General features: G+C 47.6%; 1 protein-coding gene across 1 annotated transcript in view; it reads right to left on the reverse strand.

Moving 5' to 3' along the window:
- LOC109924767 (solute carrier family 22 member 7) overlaps positions 1-20,721 on the reverse strand; it is a 46,500-nt gene that overhangs the window by 22,622 nt on the left and 3,157 nt on the right. The window contains exons 3-4 of the mRNA XM_048596603.1: positions 3,882-4,036; positions 3,031-3,199 (exon numbers count right to left, since the gene is read on the reverse strand). Coding sequence (XP_048452560.1) covers positions 3,031-3,199; positions 3,882-4,036 — 324 coding nt within the window. The remainder of the gene's footprint in view (positions 1-3,030; positions 3,200-3,881; positions 4,037-20,721) is intronic.

Genomic DNA, 20,721 nt, shown 5'->3' on the forward strand with positions numbered 1-20,721 from the left:
GGATGGACATGTCGTCTGAGGAATGGGAGGGGGAGTTGAAATAGTTCGCGACTGGGAGGTGCAGTTGTTTATTGCGAACCAAGCGTAGGTGTTCTGCAAAGCAGTCCCCGAGTCTCCGCTTGGTTTCCCCGATGTAGAGGAAGCCACACCGGGTACAGCGGATGCAGTATACCACATTGGCAGATGTGCAGGTGAACATCTGCTTGATGTGGAAAGTCTTCTTGGGGCCTGGGATGGGGGTGAGGGAGGAGGTATGGGGACAGGTGTCGCACTTCCTGCGGTTGCAGGGAAAAGTGCCGGGTGTGGTGGAGCTGGAGGGGTGTGTGGACCGGACAAGGGAGTCACGGAGAGAGTGGTCCCTCCGGAAAGTAGATAAGGGTGGGGAGGGAAAGATGTCTTTGGTGGTGGGGTCGGATTGCAGATGGCGGAAGTGTCGGAGGATGATGCGTTCGATCCAGAGGTTGGTGGGGTGGTACGTGAGGACGAGGGGGATTCTTTTTTGGTTCTTATTGCGTGGAAGGGGTGTGAGGGATGAGTTGCGGGAGATGTGGGAGACACGGTTGAGGGCGTTCTCAACCACTGAGGGGGGGAAGTTACGGTCCTTGAAAAACGAGGACAACTGAGATGTACGGCAGTGAAATGCCTCATCCTGGGAGCAGATGCGGCGGAGGCGAAGGAATTGGGAATAGGGGATGGCATTTTTGCAGGAAGGTGGGTGGGAGGAGGAGTATTCTAGGTAGCTGTGGGAGTCGGTGGGCTTGAAATGAATATCGGTTTCTAGGTGGTTGCCCGATATGGAGACAGAGAGGTCCAGGAAGGGGAGAGAGGTGTTAGAGATGGTCCAGGTAAACTTAAGGTTGGGGTGGAAGGTGTTAGTGAAGTGGATGAACTGTTCGAGCTCCTCGTGGGAGCATGAGGCGGCACCGATACAGTCATCAATGTAACGGAGGAAGAGGTGGTGTTTAGGGCCGGTGTAGGTACAGAAGAGAGATTGTTCCACGTAACCTACAAAGAGGCAGGCGTAGCTTGGGCCCATGCGGGTACCCATGGCCACCCCCTTTGTCTGTAGGAAGTGGGAGGAATTGAAAGAGAAGTTGTTGAGGGTGAGGACGAGTTCGGCTAAGGTGATGAGGGTGTCAGTGGAGGGGGACTGGTCGGGCCTGCGGGACAGGAAGAAGCGGAGGGCCTTTAGGCCATCTGCATGGGGAATGCAGGTGTAGAGGGACTGGACGTCCATGGTAAAGATGAGGTGTTGGGGACCGGGGAATTGGAAGTTCTGGAGGAGGTGGAGGGCATGGGTGGTGTCACAGACATAGGTAGGGAGTTCCTGGACGAAGGGGGAGAAAATGGAGTCCAGATAGTTGGAGATCAGTTCGGTGGGACAGGAGCAGGCGGAGACAATGGGTCGACCAGGGCATTCAGGTTTGTGGATTTTGGGAAGGAGATGGAAGCGGGCAGTGCGAGGTTGGGGAACGATGAGGTTGGAGGCTGTGGTTGGGAGGTCACCTGAGGTGATGAGGTTGTGGATGGTTTGGGAGATGATGGTTTGGTGCTCAGGGGTGGGGTCATGATCAAGGGGGCGGTAGGAGGAGGTGTTGGAGAGTTGGCGTCTGGCCTCGGCGATGTAGAGGTCAGTGCGCCATACTACAACTGCGTCTCCCTTGTCCGCGGTTTTATGGTGAGGTTGGGATTGGAGCGGAGGGAGCGGAGGGCTGCACGTTCTGCGGGGGAGAGGTTGGAGTGGGTGAGAGGGGTGGAGAGGTTGAGGCGATTGATGTCTCGACGGCAGTTGGAGATGAAGAGATCGAGGGAGGGTAGGAGGCCTTGGGGTGGTGTCCAGGAGGAGAGGGTGTGTTGGAAGCGGGAGAAGGGGTCAGTAGAGGGAGGGTTAGGTTCACAGTTGAAGAAGTAAGCGTGGAGGCGGAGGCGGCCCAGATGTGGTCTCCCCAGCACCTTGTACAATTGCTGTAAGACTTCCCTGCTCTTATACTCCAACCCCTTTGAAATAAGGGCCAACATTCCCTGCACCTTCCTGATTACCTGCTGTACCTGTGTACTAGCTTTCTGGGTTTTGTGCACAAACATCCCCCAAATCCCTTTATGCTGCAGCTTTCTGCAGTTTTAAATAATACTGTTCCTTTGCTCTCCCTTCCAAAATGAACAACTTCACATTTTCCCACATTATATTCCATTTACCAACTCTTGCCCACTTACTTAACCCATCAATATCTCTCTATAAATTATTTGTATCCCTCTTGCAACTTGCCTTTCCACCTATTTATGTGTTGTCTGCAAATTTGGCTTCCTCCCAGTCATTCATATATGTTGTTAACAGCTGTGGTCCCAGCACTGATCCATGTAGAACCCACTGGTTACAGGTCACCAACCTGAATTAGATCCCCTTATCTCCACTCGCTACTTCCTGCCCATGAGCCAATTCTCTTTCCACACTAATACACTGTCTCCAACACTGTGGGGTCTTTTGACTTAATCTTTTCTAAGGTACCTTGTCGAACACGTTCTGGAATTCCAAATACAACACATTAACTGGTTCCCCTCTACCCACTCTGGCTGAGACTTCCTCAAAAAACTCTAATAAATTAGAGTCAGACATGATTTCCCTTTCATGAAGCCTTGCTGACTCTGCTTGATTAGGTTGTGATTTTCCAAATGTTCTGCTATTTCTTCCTTAATAATTGATTCCAATACTTTTCCAACAATAGATGTTAGGCTAATTGGCCTGTAATTACCCATTGTGGCTGGTTCGTTCACCAAGCTGGTTCATTAGTTCACTGATATTTCATTACCCTGCTGGGTAACATTGTCAGTGCAGCTTCTGATGCAGCGCTGTTGTGTTTTCCCGCCTGGTACTTAAACTCTGGGGTCCGTTGGATTTGATTACCTCATTTCCAGTTTTTCTTTGAAGTGATGTGTATATAGGGTCTAATTCTGTGTGTTTATTGATGGCCTTTTTGGTGAACCCACAGTAATTCTGTTAAACCTGTGAAGTTTGAGCCATCAGGTACTCACCAGCATAAGGCAGCAGCGACCAGACATGGACTTGTCACTGCAAAGAGGAGCCAGCGCCAGTCCCTGATGAGATATGCAATGAGAGCCAGCAGCATGTTACCAACGCTCCACATTGGACTGGGAATGATGGCCATTGCGGCTCGATGTTCCACATCAGTCCACTCGACAGCTGGAACAGGCCAGGCATGTGAGTTAGCAGGAAGCAGGATTCAGAAAGGCGTTGTGACACAGAAGGGTTAGTAATTCAGCCTACCCATATCCATCTCAACAAATCCAATCACAGCCACAGTCTCCTGCACTCTCCCCACAGCTTTACAGATTTCACTCCTTCAAATGACCATCGACTTCCTTTCATTGATGGTCTCTGTATCCAGCCCCCTTGTAGATGAGTTCATCACACTAACATTTCCTTCCTCACATTCTGTCACAAAGACTCACTCTCTCTGCTTACTGCCTTTGGCCAATCTGTGGTCACTCTCTCTGCTCACTCTCTGTGGTCAATCTCACTCCTTCTCTGTCTGGTCACTCCCTGTCTGGTTACTCTGTCTGGTCACTCCCTGTCTGGTCACTGTCTCCGGTCACAGTCTCTGTATCTCTGGTCACTCTTTGGAGCTACTCAGTCTCTCAGATGATTGTCCTGCCACCTCTCTGGCCGTGCCCTCCACCCCCCACCCCCCCCCCCCCCCCCCCCCCTCGCCCCCCCCCCCCCCCCCCCCCACTGTCCACCCACAGCCTGCTGACACCTCCTGCTATCATGAGGAAGCTGTTGGAGTGTTCTGGCTGGTTAAGGCTGGAGACTGGGTCCCAGTTAGTCCCTGTTGCCTGAGCCTGTACTCCTGTGAAAGGCTTACACAGCGTGATGGAGATGATGGAAATCCCAGTTAAACCGACACCACAGAGCATCCTGAACACAACAAACATTGGATACGAGGTCGAGAAGGAGGCCAAAGTCCCAGCTACCATTGTGAACAGGAAGGCAAGGAGAAGGGTTTTCCTGCGACCAAACCTGAGGGAATAAACACACGGCAGTGATTTGCCAGGGTCCAGAAACACTTGATCAAACACAGTTATGTAGCCCTGATTAAACCCACAGGGACCCCTCTTCTCATGGCGTGACTGCTCAATGCCCCGCTCCTGTCCACTGTCCAGCCCCAGCTCATAGGCAACCTCAATGGCCCAGTGTGCAGGTGCTGCCAGGTAAAAACCTTCCCTTGGAAAGGTGGCTGCCTTTAAGGTGTACCATAGACTTCCCAAATTTCACTCCATGAACAGGGATCAACCAGATGTTGGGATGGGCTTCACAGCTGAACCTCCTCAGTTCCAGTCCGTATCAAACGTCAAGCCTGAGTCCCAGCAGCCACGGGACTGCAGGACGATAGCAGTGAACCTGTTTGGAGAGGTGGAACTGTCATGGGATTGTCACAGTACTCATAATCCAGAGCCCAGACTCGTGTACTGGGAATCAGTGGAAGTTCCAGAAATCATTGCCTCTGATCTCCACATAAATACTGAAAACTGAACTGTTACCCTGATCCATAGGCCTAGATCTAACTGACCTGCCACCACTCTGTAGCTGACATGAATGTGATCTTGATGACAGGAAACCAAAGGAACTGTGCAAAGTCAACTCATTGTTCCCTTTTAGTTTAGACACTTGATCCGTTTGGGGATTTTTCATCCTATGTTTTCATACTTGTATTACACTGGCAGAACTATGTCTTATCCTGTCTCTGTATGAATTTATGTTAGGATTAAGGAAAATAGTTTCATTCTGAATTGTAGCTTAGCTGGTATCCACTTTGACCACTTGTCGGAAGAATAGGGTTGTTTTGAACAAACTAGTGTTGCTTATTTAGTTGAAGAAATCTGGTGAAAATCTCTGGTTCTGGCTAAAGAAAATCAAATGGACTGTTTTTTTGGTGATTAAGGGAGATATTTACACTTTTGATACAGATAGCGGGGTTTGATTTTCAGCACCTTCTTCCTCTTGGAGCCATACCAACACTCAGGAGCCTAGTGTGGGATGTTTCGATGCAGAAAACACAAGACTGAAAGTGGAGTGTTGTCCATTTGTAAAGGATGAAAAGGCAGATGCCAGGTTTCTCACAGTACAAAACGACGGTGGTCCTGGAAGCAGCTAAAAGATTTGTAGAGTTCGAGCAGATATCCTTGACTGGGTCACAAGATTTAACTGAAGCTAAGCTCTTGGAATTGGTGCAAGTGTTAATGGTGGAGTTTCATGTAAAAGCAAAGATAGGAGGAATAATTCATATATCAGCACAGCATTTGGAACTGGGGAAACACAAGAGCAGCCAAGCACACCAAGTAGTGAGTCGTCAGTGTCAGTTATTGCTGAGTTACAGTTAGAGTGGTTTCAGCAAGAAAAGAAAATGAAACTGCTGGAAACAGAATTCCAAAGTACTAGGGTAAAAAGAAACAAAACAACTGTGAAATTGAAAAGGATGGACATTAAAAAGCTTGAACTAGATCGTCAGAGAGATGAGAAAATGTGAGCGTGTTTGGGAAGCTTGAACTAGAATTGCAAAGGGGAAACAGGAGTGAGATAGTGTTCCCTATCTTTAAAGCCTACCGTTAGAGAAAAGAAGCCTAAGTGAATGTTCATGTTACTATCTTTGCAAGGTAAATCTCTGAAAGCAGAGACCCTGTGGTCTATATATCCTCACACGCTGTTTTCTGTAAAGACAGTATTCCATACTCTCAGTTCCTCCATCTCCATCGCATTTGATGATGCCAACTTTGACAAGGGAACCTCCGAAATGTCCATCTTTTTCCGGAACCAAGGATTCCCCAAAAATGTTGTTGACAGGGCCCTCAACCAGGTCCGACCCATCTCCCACACTTCCGCCCTCACCCTTCTCTTCCCTCCCACAACAGCGATAGCGTTCCCCTTGTCCTTACCTACCATCCCACCAGCATCCACATCTAGAAGATCATCAGGCGCCATTTCCGCCACCACCAGCAAGTTGCCACCACCAGTCACATGTTCCCCTCCCCTCCCTTGTCCGCCTTCCGCAGGGACCATTCCCTCCCCGGGACACCCTGGTCCATACTTCCTTCACCCCCAACACCTCCCCACAGCCCTATGGCACTTTCCCCTGTAACCGGCGAAGGTGCAACACCTGCCCATTTACCTCCTCCCTCCCCAGTATCCAAGGGCCCAAACATACCTTCCAGGTGAAGCAACACTTCACCTGCACTTCCCAGAATCTAGTCTACTGCATTTGCTGCTCACAATGTGGTCTCCTCTACATTGGGGAAACGAAGCATAGACTGGGTGACCACTTCTCAGAACACTTACTTTCTCTACACAAAAAAGACCCAGAGCTACCTGTTGCCTGCCAGTTTAACACACCCCCCTGTTCCCTAGCCAACATCTCTGTCTCTGGCTTACTGCAGTATTCTTGGGGATCTTGCAGCCTTCTGTACTCAATATTAAGTTCAACAACTTTAGGGCTTGAGCTCTCCCATGTCCTTATTCCAATCCCCAGGCCTTGTTATCACATGGTCTGCTATTACATACAACCCATTGTTAGCCATTTAACAGTCTCCACTAATAGCTATTCACCCTCCTAGCCAGATCATTATCAACTCTTTTTTCAGTCCAACTGCTCTTCTCACTCTTTGGGCTGTATCCCCACCTATCGTTTATGCCTTACCCCCTCCCTCCATCCTACCTTCTGCATAAAAACCAACATTTTTCGAGCTACCATCAATTCTGAGGAAGGGTCATTCAATCCGAAACATTAACTCTGATTTCTCTGCACAGATGCTGCCAGATCTGCTGAGCTTCTCCAGCAATTTCTGTTTTTGTTGTCCATGGAGAGAGAGCAGGTTAATGTTTCGAGTCTAGATGAATCGAGTGATCCAGAGGGTAGCCCAGAGTCAGCACAGTGGAATTCTGGAAGACAACACCACAGTCACCACAACTGAGCAGCAGGTCAGGGAGAACCTGGTGTCAAGGTACAGTGGAGCTGGAAAAGCACAGCAGGTCAGACAGCATTGAGGAGCGGGAGAGCCAACATTTTGGGCTGAAACCTTTCAACAGGACTGGGGAGGGGGTGGAGAGCCCAGAAATAAATGTGGGGGTGGAGCTAGTGGAGAGTAGATGAGATGGACTTGGGTGATATGGAGGTAGGTGGATGCAGTTAGGGGGTTATTGTGGTTGGTCAGTGGGAAGGGTGGAGCGGATAGGTGAGTCAGAAGGTGGACAGGTTGGGGCTGGAGAGATTTTGAAGCTAGTGAAGTCAATATTCAGGTCATTGGGCTGTAAGCTCCCAGAGTGAAATATCAGGTGTTGTTCCTTCAGTTTACGTTTGGCCTCACTCTGACAGTGAAGGAGGCCAAGGATGGACATGTCACCAGGGGACTGGGAGGGGGGTGGGAGTTAAAGTGGATGGTAACTGGAAGGTCGGGTTGGTTGGTGCGTGCAGAGAGCACATGATCCACGAACCGGTCCCTGATATAGAGGTGAGCACATCAGGAGCAACAGATACAGTAGATCAGGTTGGATGAATTGCAGGTGAATCTCTGTGGGATCTGGAAGGAATGTTTGGGACCTGGGATGGAGGTGAGAGGGGAGGTGTGGGGGAGGGGTAGCATCTCCTGTGGTTGCAGGAAAGGTACCGGGTGTGGTGGAGAGGTTGGTGGGGATTGTGGAGCTGACAAGGGAGTCGCGGAGTGAACAGTCCCTGCAGAAAGCAGACAGGGGCGGGGAAGGAAAAATGTTGGAGGATATTGCGTTGGATTTGGGGGTTGGTGGGGTGGTATGTGAGGACAAAGAGGACTCTATCCTTATTGTTGTTGGGGAGAGGGGGATTTGAGGGCAGAGTGCGGGAAATGTAGGAGATGCGGTTGAGAGAATTCTTAATAACAGAGGAGGGGAAACTACGGTCCCTAAAGTAGGAGGATGTCTGGGATGTCCTAGAGTAGAACACCTCATCCTGGGAGCAGACGTGGCGAAGGTGGAGGAATTGGGAGAATGGGACAGCATTTGGAAGGAGGGTGGGTGAGAGAAGGTGTAGTCGAGGTAATTATGGGAGTCAGTGGGTTTGAAATGGATGTCAGTGGTGAGTCAGTTAACAGAGCTGGAGACGGAGAGGTCGGGGTAGGGTAGGGAAGCGTCAAAAATGGTCCGGTGAATTGGAGGGCAGGTTGGAAGGTGTTGGTGAAGTTGATGAACTGTTCAAGCTCCTCACGGGAGCATGAGGCAGCACCGATACAGTTATCAATGTAGCGGAGAAAGACGTGAGGGATGGTGCTGTCCTAGTTGTGGAAGAGGGACTGTTCCATGAATCCTGCAAGGAGCAGGCATAGCTCAGGCTCATGCGGGTGCCCATAGCCACCCCTTTGGTTTGTAGGAAGTGGGAGAAATCAAAGGAAAAATTGTTCAGGGTGAGGACCAGTTCCGCCAAGTGGATGAGAGTGTTGGTGGAGGGGGCCTGGGTGGCCCCATGGGAGAGGAAGAAATGGAGGGTTTATAGGCCATCCTCATGGGGGATATAGGTGTGTAGGGACTGAACCTCCACGGTGAAGATGAGGTCTTGGGGGCTGGGGAATTGAAAGTTTTGGAAAAGGTGGATGGTGTGTGTTATGTCCCAAATGGAGGTGAAGAGTTCCTGGATCAAAGGGGAAAGAATGCAGTTGAGGTAGGAGGTGATGAGCTCAATAGGGGCAGGAGCAGGCAGAGACAATGAGTTGACCGGGGCAGTCAGGTTTATGGATCTTGGATAGGAGATAGAAACGGACAGTGCAGGTTTAGGGAACTGTCAGGTTGGAGGTTGTAGACAGGAGATCTCCGAAGATGATGAAGTTGTTAACGGTCTGGGAAATGATGGCTTGGCGATCAGAGGTGGGGTCGTGATCGAGGGGTCAGTAGGAGGAGGTATCAGAGAGTTGGTGTCTGGCTCAGCGATGTAGAGGTCATTTCGCCATACTACTATTGTAAACCCCTTGTAGGTGGGTTTAATGGTGAGGTTAGGGTTGGAGCGAAGGGAGTAGTTGGAGTAAGTGAGAGAGGTGGAGGGATTCAGGCGATTGATGTCATGGCAGCAGTTGGACATGAAGAGGTTGAGGGAGGGTAGGAGGCCAGGAGGGGTGTCCAGAAAGATGGAGTTTCCTGGAGGCAGGAGAAGGGGTTGTGAGACGGTGGGTTGGATTCTTGTTCAAAGAAACAGGTGCAGAGGCAGAGGCAGTGGAGAAGGAGCTTCACATCGAGGCGTGTGTGGAATTTGTTCACGTGTGGGCGAGGGGAATGAAGGTGAGTCCCTCTTTCAGAAGACTGATATTTCACTTTGGGACCTTACAGCCCAATGGCCTGAATATGGACTTCACCAGCTTCAAAATCTCTCCAGCCCCAACCTGTCCACTTTCTGACTCACCTATCCGCTCCACCCTTCCCACTGACCAACCACAATAACCCCCTAACTGCATCCACCTACCTCCATTTCACCTACTCTCCCGCCAGCCCGAACCACATCCCCTCCATTTATTTCTGGGCTCCCCACCCCCTCCCCAGTCCTGACCAAGGGTTTCAACCCAAAACATTGACTTCCCTGTTCCTCAGATGCTGTCTGACCTGCTGTGCTTTTCCAGCTCCACATTTATTGAGACCACATTAGGGAGCAGGAGCTGGATGCACTCGGGATGATCAGGATGCAGAGAACGTCATTGATAAGAGCTATAGTGAAGTGGTCACTCCTAAGGTGCAGGCCTCAGGTAGCTGCGTGACCACCAGAAGAGGTAAAGGGGGAAGGCAGATAGTGCAGCGTTCCCCTGTGGCCATTCCCCTCAATAACAGGTATACAGCTTTGGATACTGTTGGGGGAGGGTGGGGTGTGTGCCCTTTCAGGAGCTCGCAACAGCAGTCAGGTCAGTGGCATTGAGACCGGCTCTGAGGCTCAGAGGGAAAGGGTACAGTCAGTCAGTGCAATAGTGATAGGAGACTCAGTTGTGAGGGGGACAGACAGGAGATTCTGTGGCTGTGGAAGAGACAGCAGGGTGGTGTGTTGTCTCCCAGGTGCCAGGGTCAAGGATGTCTCTGTGCGGTTGGAGAACATTCTGAAAGGGGAGCATGAACAGCCAGAGATCATTGTGCACATCAGTATAAATGACAGAGGGAGATAAAGGGATGGGGTCCTGCGAAACAAGTATACGGAGTTAAAAAGCAGGACGTCAAGGGCCGTGTTCTCTGAATTACTCCCAGTGCCACGCGCCAGTGAGGATAGAAATAAAAAGATAGGACAAATGAATGCATGGCTGAGGACCTGGTGTAGGGGGCAGGGTTTTCAGTTCTTGGATCATTGAGATCTCTTCTGGGATAGAGGCGACCTGTACAAGAGAGATGGGCTGCATGTGAACTAGAGTGGGGTCCAATAGCCTCGCGGGGATATTTGCTAGTGTTACCCGGGAGGGTTTAAACTAGTTTGGCCGTGGGGTGGTCTCTGAATAAGAGAGGGGCCATTGAGAAGTCAGGGGAAAATACATTAGCCATCGAGAGCAAGTTTACTATTCAGGATAGCCCAGGGCACAGTAAAGGGAGGGAAAAGGCTTCTGGTGTAAAGTACATTTGCTTCAACTCACAAGGTCTGACTGGTAAAGCAGATGAGCTCAGAACATGGATTGGCTCTGGGGACTGGGTTATTATAGCCATAACAGACACAGGGCTGAGAGAAGGGCAGGACTGGCAGCTCAATGTTCTGGGATACAGAAGCTACAGGTGGGACAGAAGTACAAGTAAGCGAGGAGGGGAGTTGCCCTTTTGATAAGGGAGGGCACAACAATAGTGCTTAGAGAAGATATTCTTAAGGGGTCATCAAATGAGGCCACATAGAAAGAGCTTAGAAACAAGAAGGGGGCTGTCACTCTGTTGGGACCTTATTATAGATCCCCAAATAGCCAGCGGGTACTAGAGGAGCAGGTGTGTAGAGAGATTGCAGATACCTGTCGGTATAATAGAGCAGTATCGGTTGGAGAGTTTAATTTCCCCTTTATTGACTGGGCCACCCAGGGTGTAAAAAGCTTGGATGGGGTGGAATTTGACAAATGTGTCCAAGAAAGTTGGACCTCCTCTTAGGAAACGAGGTCAGGCAAGTGACTGAAGTGTCAGTCAGAGAGCACTTTGGGTCCAGTGACCATAACTCTCTTAGTTTTAATACAGTTATGCAAAAAGATAGGACAGGGCCACAGGTTAAGGTGCTAAACTGGAGTAGGGCCAATATTGGGGCCATTAGGCAGGATCTGGTAGAGATCGACTGGGTGAGTCTGATTGAAGGAAAAGGAACAACTGGCAAATGGGAGGGTTTTAAAACTGTGGTATCAAGAGTCCAGGGACAGTATGACCCTGTTAGGGTGAAGGGAAAAGCTGCAGGTTTAGGGAGCAATACAATTTGGGCTGGAGGAACACAGTAGGTCAGGCAGCATCAGAGGAACAGGAGAGTCGATGTTTCGGAGGGCAGAGGCCCTTGCAGAGATTTTTGCTTCATCTTTAGCCTCTGGTGAAGTTCTGGAAGACTGGAGGGTGGCTAATGTTGTTCCATTGTTTAAGAAAGGTAGCAAAGACAAGCCAGGGAACTACAGGCCAGTGAGCATCAGTGGTAGACACATTATCGGAGAGGATACTGAGGGACAGGATCAACCAAAATTTGGGTAGTCAAGGTCTGATTAGAGACAGTCAGCATGGATTTGTGCGCGGGAAATCATGTCTGACAAATCTTTTAGAGTTTTTTGAAGAGGTAACCAAGAGGATAGATGAGGGTCAGGTAGTGGATGCTGTCTACGTGGACTTTGACAAAGTCCCACACGGCACGTTAGTCATGAAGGTTAGGTTGCATGGGATCCAGGGAGAGCTAGCTAACTGGATTCAATTATGGCTCGATGGTCAGAAGCAGAGAGTGATGGTTGAAGGTTGTTTCTCAGACTGGAGGCCTGTGACTAGTGATGTGCCACAGGGGTCGGTGCTGGGACCTTTGTTATTTGTTATTTATATAAATGATCTGGATGTGAATGTACAAGGTATGATTAGTAAGTTTGCAGATGATACAAAATCAGGAGGTATTATTGACAGCAAGGAAGGTTTATCAAAACTTAGAGGGATCTTGATCAGGTAGGGAAGTGAGCTGAGGATTGGCAGATGAAATTCAATACAGATAAATGTGAGGTGTTGCACTTTGGAAAGTCAAACCAAGGTAGGACTTATACAGTAAATGGTAAGGTCCTGAGGGGTGTTGTGGAACTGAGGGACCTAGGAGTACAAGTACATAGTTTGTTGAAAGCAGCATCACAGGGAGACAGGGTGATGAAGAAGGCATTTAGAATGCTGGCCTTTGTTGGTCCAGGCATTGAGTATAGGCGTTGGGACATTATGTTACAGTTGTGTAAGTTGTTGGTGAGGCTGCACTTGGAATATTGTGTACAGTTTTGGCCACCCTGTTATAGGAAAGACATAATTAAACTGGAAAGTGTGCAAAGAAGATTTATGAGGATGTTGCCAGGACTAGCAGGCTTGAGTTATAGGGAGAGATTGACCAGGACAGGACTTTATTCTTTGCAACGTAGGAGAATGAGGGGTGACCTTATTGAGGTGTATAAAATCATGAGGGGCATAGATAGGATGAATGCATATAGCCTTTTTCCCAGGGATGTGGAATTGAAAACTAGAGGGCATATGTTTAAGGTGAGAGGGGACAGATTTAAGAAGGACCTGAGGGGCAACTTCTTCATGCAGCGAGTAGTGCATATCTGGAATGGGCTGCCAGAGAAAGTGGTTCAGGCAGGTACAATAGAAACATTTAAAAAACATTTGGGTAGGTACACAGATGGGAAGGGTTTAGAGGGATATGGGCCAAATGTGGGCAATTGGAACCAGCTGAGTGGGCACCATGGTGAGCATGGACCAGTTTGGGCCGAAGGGCCTGTTTCCATGCTGTATCACTCAATGACTCTTTATTAGAGCTGATGTGAAGTGTGGAAGGGGCAGCATTTATGCAATAGTGGGGTGGGTGTGGTGCGCAATGTTGGGGGAGAAAAGATGCTGGTAGTATAGATTAAGTGATCGGAATGTGAGAATGGCAGAACAATGGTGCGTCAACACTTTTCCCTAACTATTGTAAGAGATAGTAAGAACTGCCGACGCTGGAGTCAAAGATAACACAGTGTGGAGCTGGAAGAACACAGCAGGCCAGGCAGCATCAGAGGAACAGAAAAGCTGACATTTCGGGTCGGGACCCTTCTTCAGAAATGGCCTGCTGTGTTCCTCCAGCCCACGATGTTGTGCCGAATTTTTACCCTAATCCTAAGGTCTATCTAACCTCCACCTCTACCTTATACGATCATACATATGTCTATCTAATAGCCGCTTAAATGCCCCTAATGAGGCCGACTCCACTACCCTCTCCGGCAATGCATTCCATGCCCAGACCACTCTCTGAGTAAAGAACCGACGTCTCCCCTATATCTACCTCCACTCACTTTAAAACTATGCCCCCTCGTAACAGCTACCTCCACCCGAGGAAAATGTCTCTGGCTGTCTACTCTATTTAAACCTCTGATCATTTTGTACTCCTCTATCAAGTCACCTCTCATCCTTCGTCGTTCTAAAGAGAAAAGCCCTAGCTCTCTCAGCCTTTCCTCGTAAGACCTTCCCTCCATTCCAGGCAACATCCTGGTAAATCTCCTCTGCACCTTTTCCAACACTTCCACATCTTTCCTGTAATGAGGCAACCAGAACTGGACACAATACTCCAGATGTGGCTGAACCAGGGTTTTGTATAGCTGGAGCATAACTTCATGGCTCTTGAACTCAATCCCTCTATTAATGAAAGCTAACACACCATACACCTTCTTAACAACTCTATCTACCTGGGTGGCTGCTTTCAGGGAACTGTGGACATGAACCCCAAGATCCCTCTGCTCCTCCACACTGCCAAGAATCTTTCTGTTAACCCTGTATTCTGCTTTATAGTTTTTCCTTCCAAAATGAATCACCTCACACTTTTCAGGGTTAAACTCCGTCTGCCACTTCTCAGCCCAGATCTGCATCTTATCAACGTCCCTTTGTAATCTAGAACAGCCCTCTGCACTATCCACAACGCAATCCATCTTTGTATCATCTGCGAACTTACTAATCCACCCTTCCACTCCTACATCCAAATCATTTACAAAAATCACAAATAGAAGAGGACCCAGAACTGATCCTTGTGGTACACCACTCGTAACCGAGCACCATGTTGAATATTTTCCGTCCACTACCACCCTTTGTCTTCTAAGGGTCAGCCAATTCTGAATCCAATCTGCCACATTTCCCCCTATCCCATGCCTCCTTACCTTCTGCATGAGCCTACCATGTGGAACCTTATCAAACGCCTTACTTAAATCCATGTATACCACATCCACTGCTCTACCTTCATCCACGTGTTTGGTCACCTCTTCAAAGAATTCAATAAGGTTTGTGAGGCATGATCTACCCCTCACAAATCCATGCTGACTATCACGAATCAAACTGTGCCTTTCCAAATGATCATAAATCCTATCTCTCAGAGCCCACCACTGATGTAAGGCAAAGTTGCTGGAAAAGATCAGCAGGTTTGGCAGCATCTGTGAAGGAGAAAACAGAGTTAATGTTTTGGGTCCGGTGACCCTTCCTCAGAACTGCCTCCCAGTTCTGAGGAAGGGTCACTGGACCCGAAACGTTAATTATGTTTTCTCCTTCACAGGTGCTGCCAGACCTGCTGACCTTTTCCAGCAACTTTGTTTTTGTTCCTGATTTACAGCATCCGCAATTCTTTTGGTTTTTATTCTGACGTAAGACTAACTGGCCTGTAATTTCCGGGGTTATCCTTATTCCCTTTTTTGAACAAGGGAATGACGCTTGCCTCTCTCCAATCTTCTGGCTCTGTACCCGTGGACAGTGAGGACGAATAGATCATTGTCAAGGGCCCTGCGATCTCTTCCCTCACTTCCCATAGAATCCTTGGATAAATCCCATCCGGCCCGGGGGACTTATCTATCTTCATACTCCTCAAAATTCCTAGCACATCTTTTTCAGCATATTCACATGATACAGTGACTGATTTTTCTTCCTGTCTAGAGTACTCAGCGTAATTCACATCAGTTTCTTTTTGATTTGATAAAGTCCTGTTAATAATTCCCCATTGTGAGACAGATATTAACACTAACACCTTATCTCCTGCAATAATGGAACATAGAACAGTACAGCATAGTACAGGCCCTTCGGCCCATGATGTTGTGCTGATCTATTATCCTACTCTAAGATTAAACTACCCTGCATACCCTTCATTTTACTATCATCCATGTGCCTATCCTTAAGGCCTTACCAATCACCATGAAACTCCTAACTTGATTTGACTTTCCAAAATGCAACACCTCACATTTATCTATATTGAACTCCATTTGCCATTTCTTGGCCCACTTCCCCAACTGATAAGGTCCTGCTGCAATTTCTGATAACCTTCCTCACTGTCTACAATAACTTACTAATCATGCCTTGTACATTGTCATCCAAATCATTGATATAGATAACAAACAGCAATAGGCCCAGCACCAACCCCTGAGACACACTACTAGTCACAGGCCTCCAGTCCAACAAAAATCCTTCCACTATTACTCTCTGCTTCCTACCATCAAGTCAATTGTGTATCCAATTTGCCAGCTCTCCCTGGATTCCATGCGATCTAACCTTCCAGAGCAACCTACCATGTGGAATCTTATCAAAGGCCTTACTGAAATCCATACAGACCACGTCTACCGCCCTACCCTCACTTCATCAAAGAACTCTAACAAATTTGTGAGGCATGATCTCCCACACACAAGAAGCCATGCTGACTACTCCTAATCCAACCCTGTCTTTCCCAATGCATGTATATCTTATCCCACAGAATCTTCTCAAGTAACTTACCGACCACAGATGTTTACTGCTCTATAATTCCCAGGTTTTTCTTTGCAGCCCTTCTTGAATAAAGGCACAACATTCACTACCCTCCAGTCTTCCAGGACCTCACCCATGGCTAACAACAATTGAAATCTATCAGCCAGGACTCCCGCAATTTCTTCTCTAGCCTCTTGCAAGGTTCTTGCATACGTACGATCAGGATCAGGAGATTTATCCACCTTCATATTCTAATACTTCCAACAGCTCCTGTGATGTGGACTGCCGCCAAGATATCGCCACTAACTTCCCCAAGTTCCCAACTCTTCATATCTTTCTCCATTGTAAACAAATTGCAGAAGCTATTTGTAAAATGTAATGATGATGTTCAGATGGGACAACCACACAAGAGTATGCTCTCCCTTCATCATTGGCTGCTATTTAAGGTGCTCTCCATTTTCTTATTAACACTTCTCCCAACAACACATGTTAAGCTGACTGGCAGAGAGTTCCCTGTGTTATTTTCTCCTTGTAGAGGAAGGAGAACAGAAATATTAAAAACGTTCTAACAAACGGGTGATACAGACACATTGTGTGCACACATTTTGCCTGGAGTCTGAAGGAGAGAGGGAGGCTAACTCTTACACAGATTCTTTTGAGAAACAGGTACAGCCAGAGCTATGCATTTAGCAATTACCGTCCCTACGGTTGAGAGAATTCTGGGAATTCAAGATTCAAGACAGTGTAACATCGATGGTAGGAAAGTTAATAGAATCTCTACTGAAGGCACAAGTAGAAGGAGAAATAGGCAGAAAAAGAGTTAAACATGAACAGTCAGCATAGATTTCACAGATAAAGCCTTAAAGATTATTGAGTTATTTAATGAGACAGCGGACAGTGGAAATGAGGAAAATACAAGATGTAATTGCTCAATTTCAAACAGAGCTTTCATCAGGGTAACAGCTAATAGATTAATAAATTCAATCTGAGCACAAGCAGTCAGGGGATAAGTGACGGAATGGATTAATCATGGCTTGAAGACAGGAAGCAAAGACTAGGAATGATTCAGAGGGACAGAATCTGGGAATGCTGCTCTGCAGAGATAAGTGCTGGTACCACTATCTTCCCAAGGGTCATTAGCAAGGTACACCTCCTGTAATTCTTTATCCTGAGGGGATCACTTACTGGCAAGGTTGGCACTTACTCACATCCCTGAAACTAGCTTTCAATTTCAGATTGATGAATTTAATATAAATTCCACACACTACCATGGTGGGATTTGAACCTGTGTCTCCAGATCTGGTCCTCTGGATCACTGATCCACTAACAATACCAGGACACCACCACCTCAACTGATAAATGAGAATGAAAAGAGAAACTGTCACCACTGACACTCAGAGTCATAGAGTTATACAGCACGGAAACAGACCTTTCGGCCCAACTCATCCATGCTGGCTAGGTATCTTAAATTAATCTAGTCCCATTTGCCAGCATTTGGCTCATATCCCTCTAAACCCTTCCTATTCATGTACCCCTTCACCACTTCTTCTTGCAGTTCATTCCATACACGCACCACCCTTTGCGTGAAAACATTGCACCTTAGGAACTTTTAAACCTTTCCACTCTCACCTTAAACCTCTGCCCCTCTAGTTTTCGACTTGCCCACCCCAGGGAAAAGACCTTGTCTATTTACCCTATCTGTGCCCCTCATGATTTTATAAATCGCTATAAGGTCACCCTTCAGCCTCCGATGCTCCAAATATGATACCACTGTTTAAAAAAGGAGGTAGACAAAAGATGGGGAATTATAGGCTGGTTAGCTTAACTTCTGTAGTAGGGAAAATGCTTCAATCTGTCATCAAGGAAGAAATAGCAAGACATCTAGGTAGAAATTGTCCCATTGGGTAGACATAGCGTGGCTTCATGAAGGGCAAGTCATGATTGACTAATTTGCTAGAATTCTATGAAGACATTATGAGCGCAGTGGACCACAGGGACCCAGTAGATGTGGTGTGTCTGGATTTCCAAGAGGCATTTGACAAAGTGCTGCACAAAATGCTGTTGCACAAGATAAAGGTGCACAGTGTTACAGGCAATGTATTAGCATGGACTGAGGATTGACTAACTAACAGGAAGCAAAGAGTGGGGATAAATGAGTGCTTTTCTGGTTGGCAAACTGTGTCTAGTGGTGTGCCTCAGAGATCAGTGGTGGGACTGCAATTGTTTACAATTTACATAGATGATTTGGAGTTGGGGACTAAGTATGGTGTGTCAAAGTTTGCAGATGACACTAAGGTGAGTGGTAGAGCAAAGTGTGCAGAAGACACAAAGTCTGCAGAGGGATATAGATAGTCTAAGGGAGTGGGCAAAGGTCTGGCAGATGGAGTACAATGTTGATAAGTGTGAGGTCATCCATTTTGGTCGGAATAACAGCAAAAAGGACTATTATTTGAATGGTAAAAAACTGCAGCACGCTGCTGTGCAGAGGGACCTGGGTGTTCTTGTGCATGAATTGCAGAAGGTTGGTTTGCAGGTGCAGCAGGTAACTGTTATGAAGTTGTGTAGAGTAATCATGAATTACCTAGAATATAGAACAGTACAGCACTGTACAGGTCCTTCGGCCTATGATGTTGTGCCGACCTATTATCCTACTCTAAGATCAAACTACCCTGCATACCCTACATTTCACTATCCTCCATGTGCCTATCCAAGAGTCACTTAGATGTCCCTAATGTATCTGACTCCACTACCACCACCGGCAGCGCATTCCATGCACCCACTACTCTCTGTGTAAAGAGACCTACCTCTAACATCTCCCCTATACCTTTCTCCAATCACCTCAAAATTATAAAAACCAAAAGAACTGCGGATGCTGTAAATCAGGAACAAAAACAAAGTTTCTGAGGAAGGGTCACCAGACCCAAAATGTTAACTCTGTTTTCTCCTCCACAGATGCTGCCAGACCTGCTGAGCTTTTCCAGCAACTTTGTTTTTGACCCTTAAAATTATGCCTCCTCGTAATAGTCAATTCCGCCTTGGGAAAAGGTCTCTGATTATCCACTCTATCTATGCCTCTCATCATTTTGTAAACCTCTATCAAGTCACCTCTCATCCTTCTTCACTCCAATGAGAAAAGGCCTAGCTCCATCAACCATTCCTCATAAGACCTGCCCTCCAGTCCAGGCAGCATCCTGGTAAATCTCCTCTGCACCCTCTCTAAAACTTCCACATCTTTCCTATAATGAGGCTACCAGAACTGAACACAATATTCCAGGTGCGGTCTAACCAGGGTTTTATAGAGCTGCAGCATAACCTCGTGGCTCTTAAACTCAATTCCCCTGCCAATGAAAGCCAACACACCATATGCCTTCTTTACAACCCTATCAACTTGGGTGGCAACTTTGAGGGATCTATGGACATGGACCCCAAGATCCCTCTGTTCCTCCACACTGCCAAGAATCCTGACATTAACCCTGTATTCTGCATTCAAATTCAACCTTCCAAAATGAATCACTTCACACTTTTCTGGATTGAATTCCATCTGCCACTTCTTTGCCCAGCTCTGCATCCTGTCAATGTCCCGTTGCAACCTACAACAATCCTCCACGCTGTCCACAACTCCACCAACCTTCGTGTCATCGGCAAACTTACTAACCCACCCTTCCACTTCCTCATCCAAGTCATTTATAAAGATCACAAAGAGCAGAGGCCCCAGAACAGATCCCTGTGGAACACCACTGGTCACCGAGCTCCAGGCTGATTGGAAGGCAGGATGCTAGAATTTGTTTGGAAAAGAATGATAAAGGGAGAAGAATTGTCCTTCGTTGCTAGAGGAGTGGAGTTTAAAAGCCGGGAGGTTATGCTGCAGCTGTATAGGGTGTTGGTGAGGACACGCCTGGAGTACTGCGTACAGTTTTGGCCTTCTTATTTGAGAAGGGATGTACTGGCACTGGAGGGGGTGCAGAGGAGGTTCACTAGGTTGATTGCGGAGTTGAGAGGGTTACCATATGAGGAGAGACTGATAAGACTGAGATTATATTCATTGGACAAAAACAGAGTTGCTGGAAAAGTTCAGTAGGTCTGACAGGATCTGTGAAGAAAAAACAGAGTTAGTGTTTCGGGTCCGGTGACCCTTCCTCAGAACTGATGGTGGCTGGGAAAATGGTTTATATGCAGAAAATAGGGAGGGGGAGGGGGTAGGGAGTAAACGATAGAATAGAGCCCAAAGAGAGAGAAGTGCAGTTGGATAGACAAAGGAGTTGATAACAATCGGGCTGGGAGGGTGAATAGTTGTTAATGGGGACTGTTAGTGACTAACAACAGGGGGTGTGTAATGGTAGACTCTCAGCCAGATCATTATCAACTCCTTTGCCTGGGAAGGGAGTTGAAGTGGGAAACCTCACAATCTTTAAAAAGTACTTGGGCGCGCAATTGAAGTGTCAAAACGTTCAAGGCTACGGGCCTAGTGTGGGAAAGTGGGATGTGTGTGCGTGGCAGTATATTTCTGGTGGTACAGAATCGATGGACTGAAAGGTCTGTTCTGTACTGTCTGCGTGTATGATTATAAAGAAAGTAGATGTAGTTGGGAACAGTATCGTGAGGGGGACTGACACCATTCCTTGCAGTAGGACAAAGAGACCAGACAGCCATGTGGTTTACACGGTGTCAGGGTTCAGGACATTTGCTAAGGCCTGGAGAGGCCCAGGGTGGGAATAGCTGTCCTGGTCCATGTGGATACCACCAACATTGGGAAAACAAGAAAAGAAGTGAGGAGTCAGTGCTGAGGGAGC

Source organism: Rhincodon typus, chromosome 5 (assembly GCF_021869965.1).
Source record: "Rhincodon typus isolate 14 chromosome 5, sRhiTyp1.1, whole genome shotgun sequence".
Taxonomy (NCBI): domain Eukaryota; kingdom Metazoa; phylum Chordata; class Chondrichthyes; order Orectolobiformes; family Rhincodontidae; genus Rhincodon; species Rhincodon typus.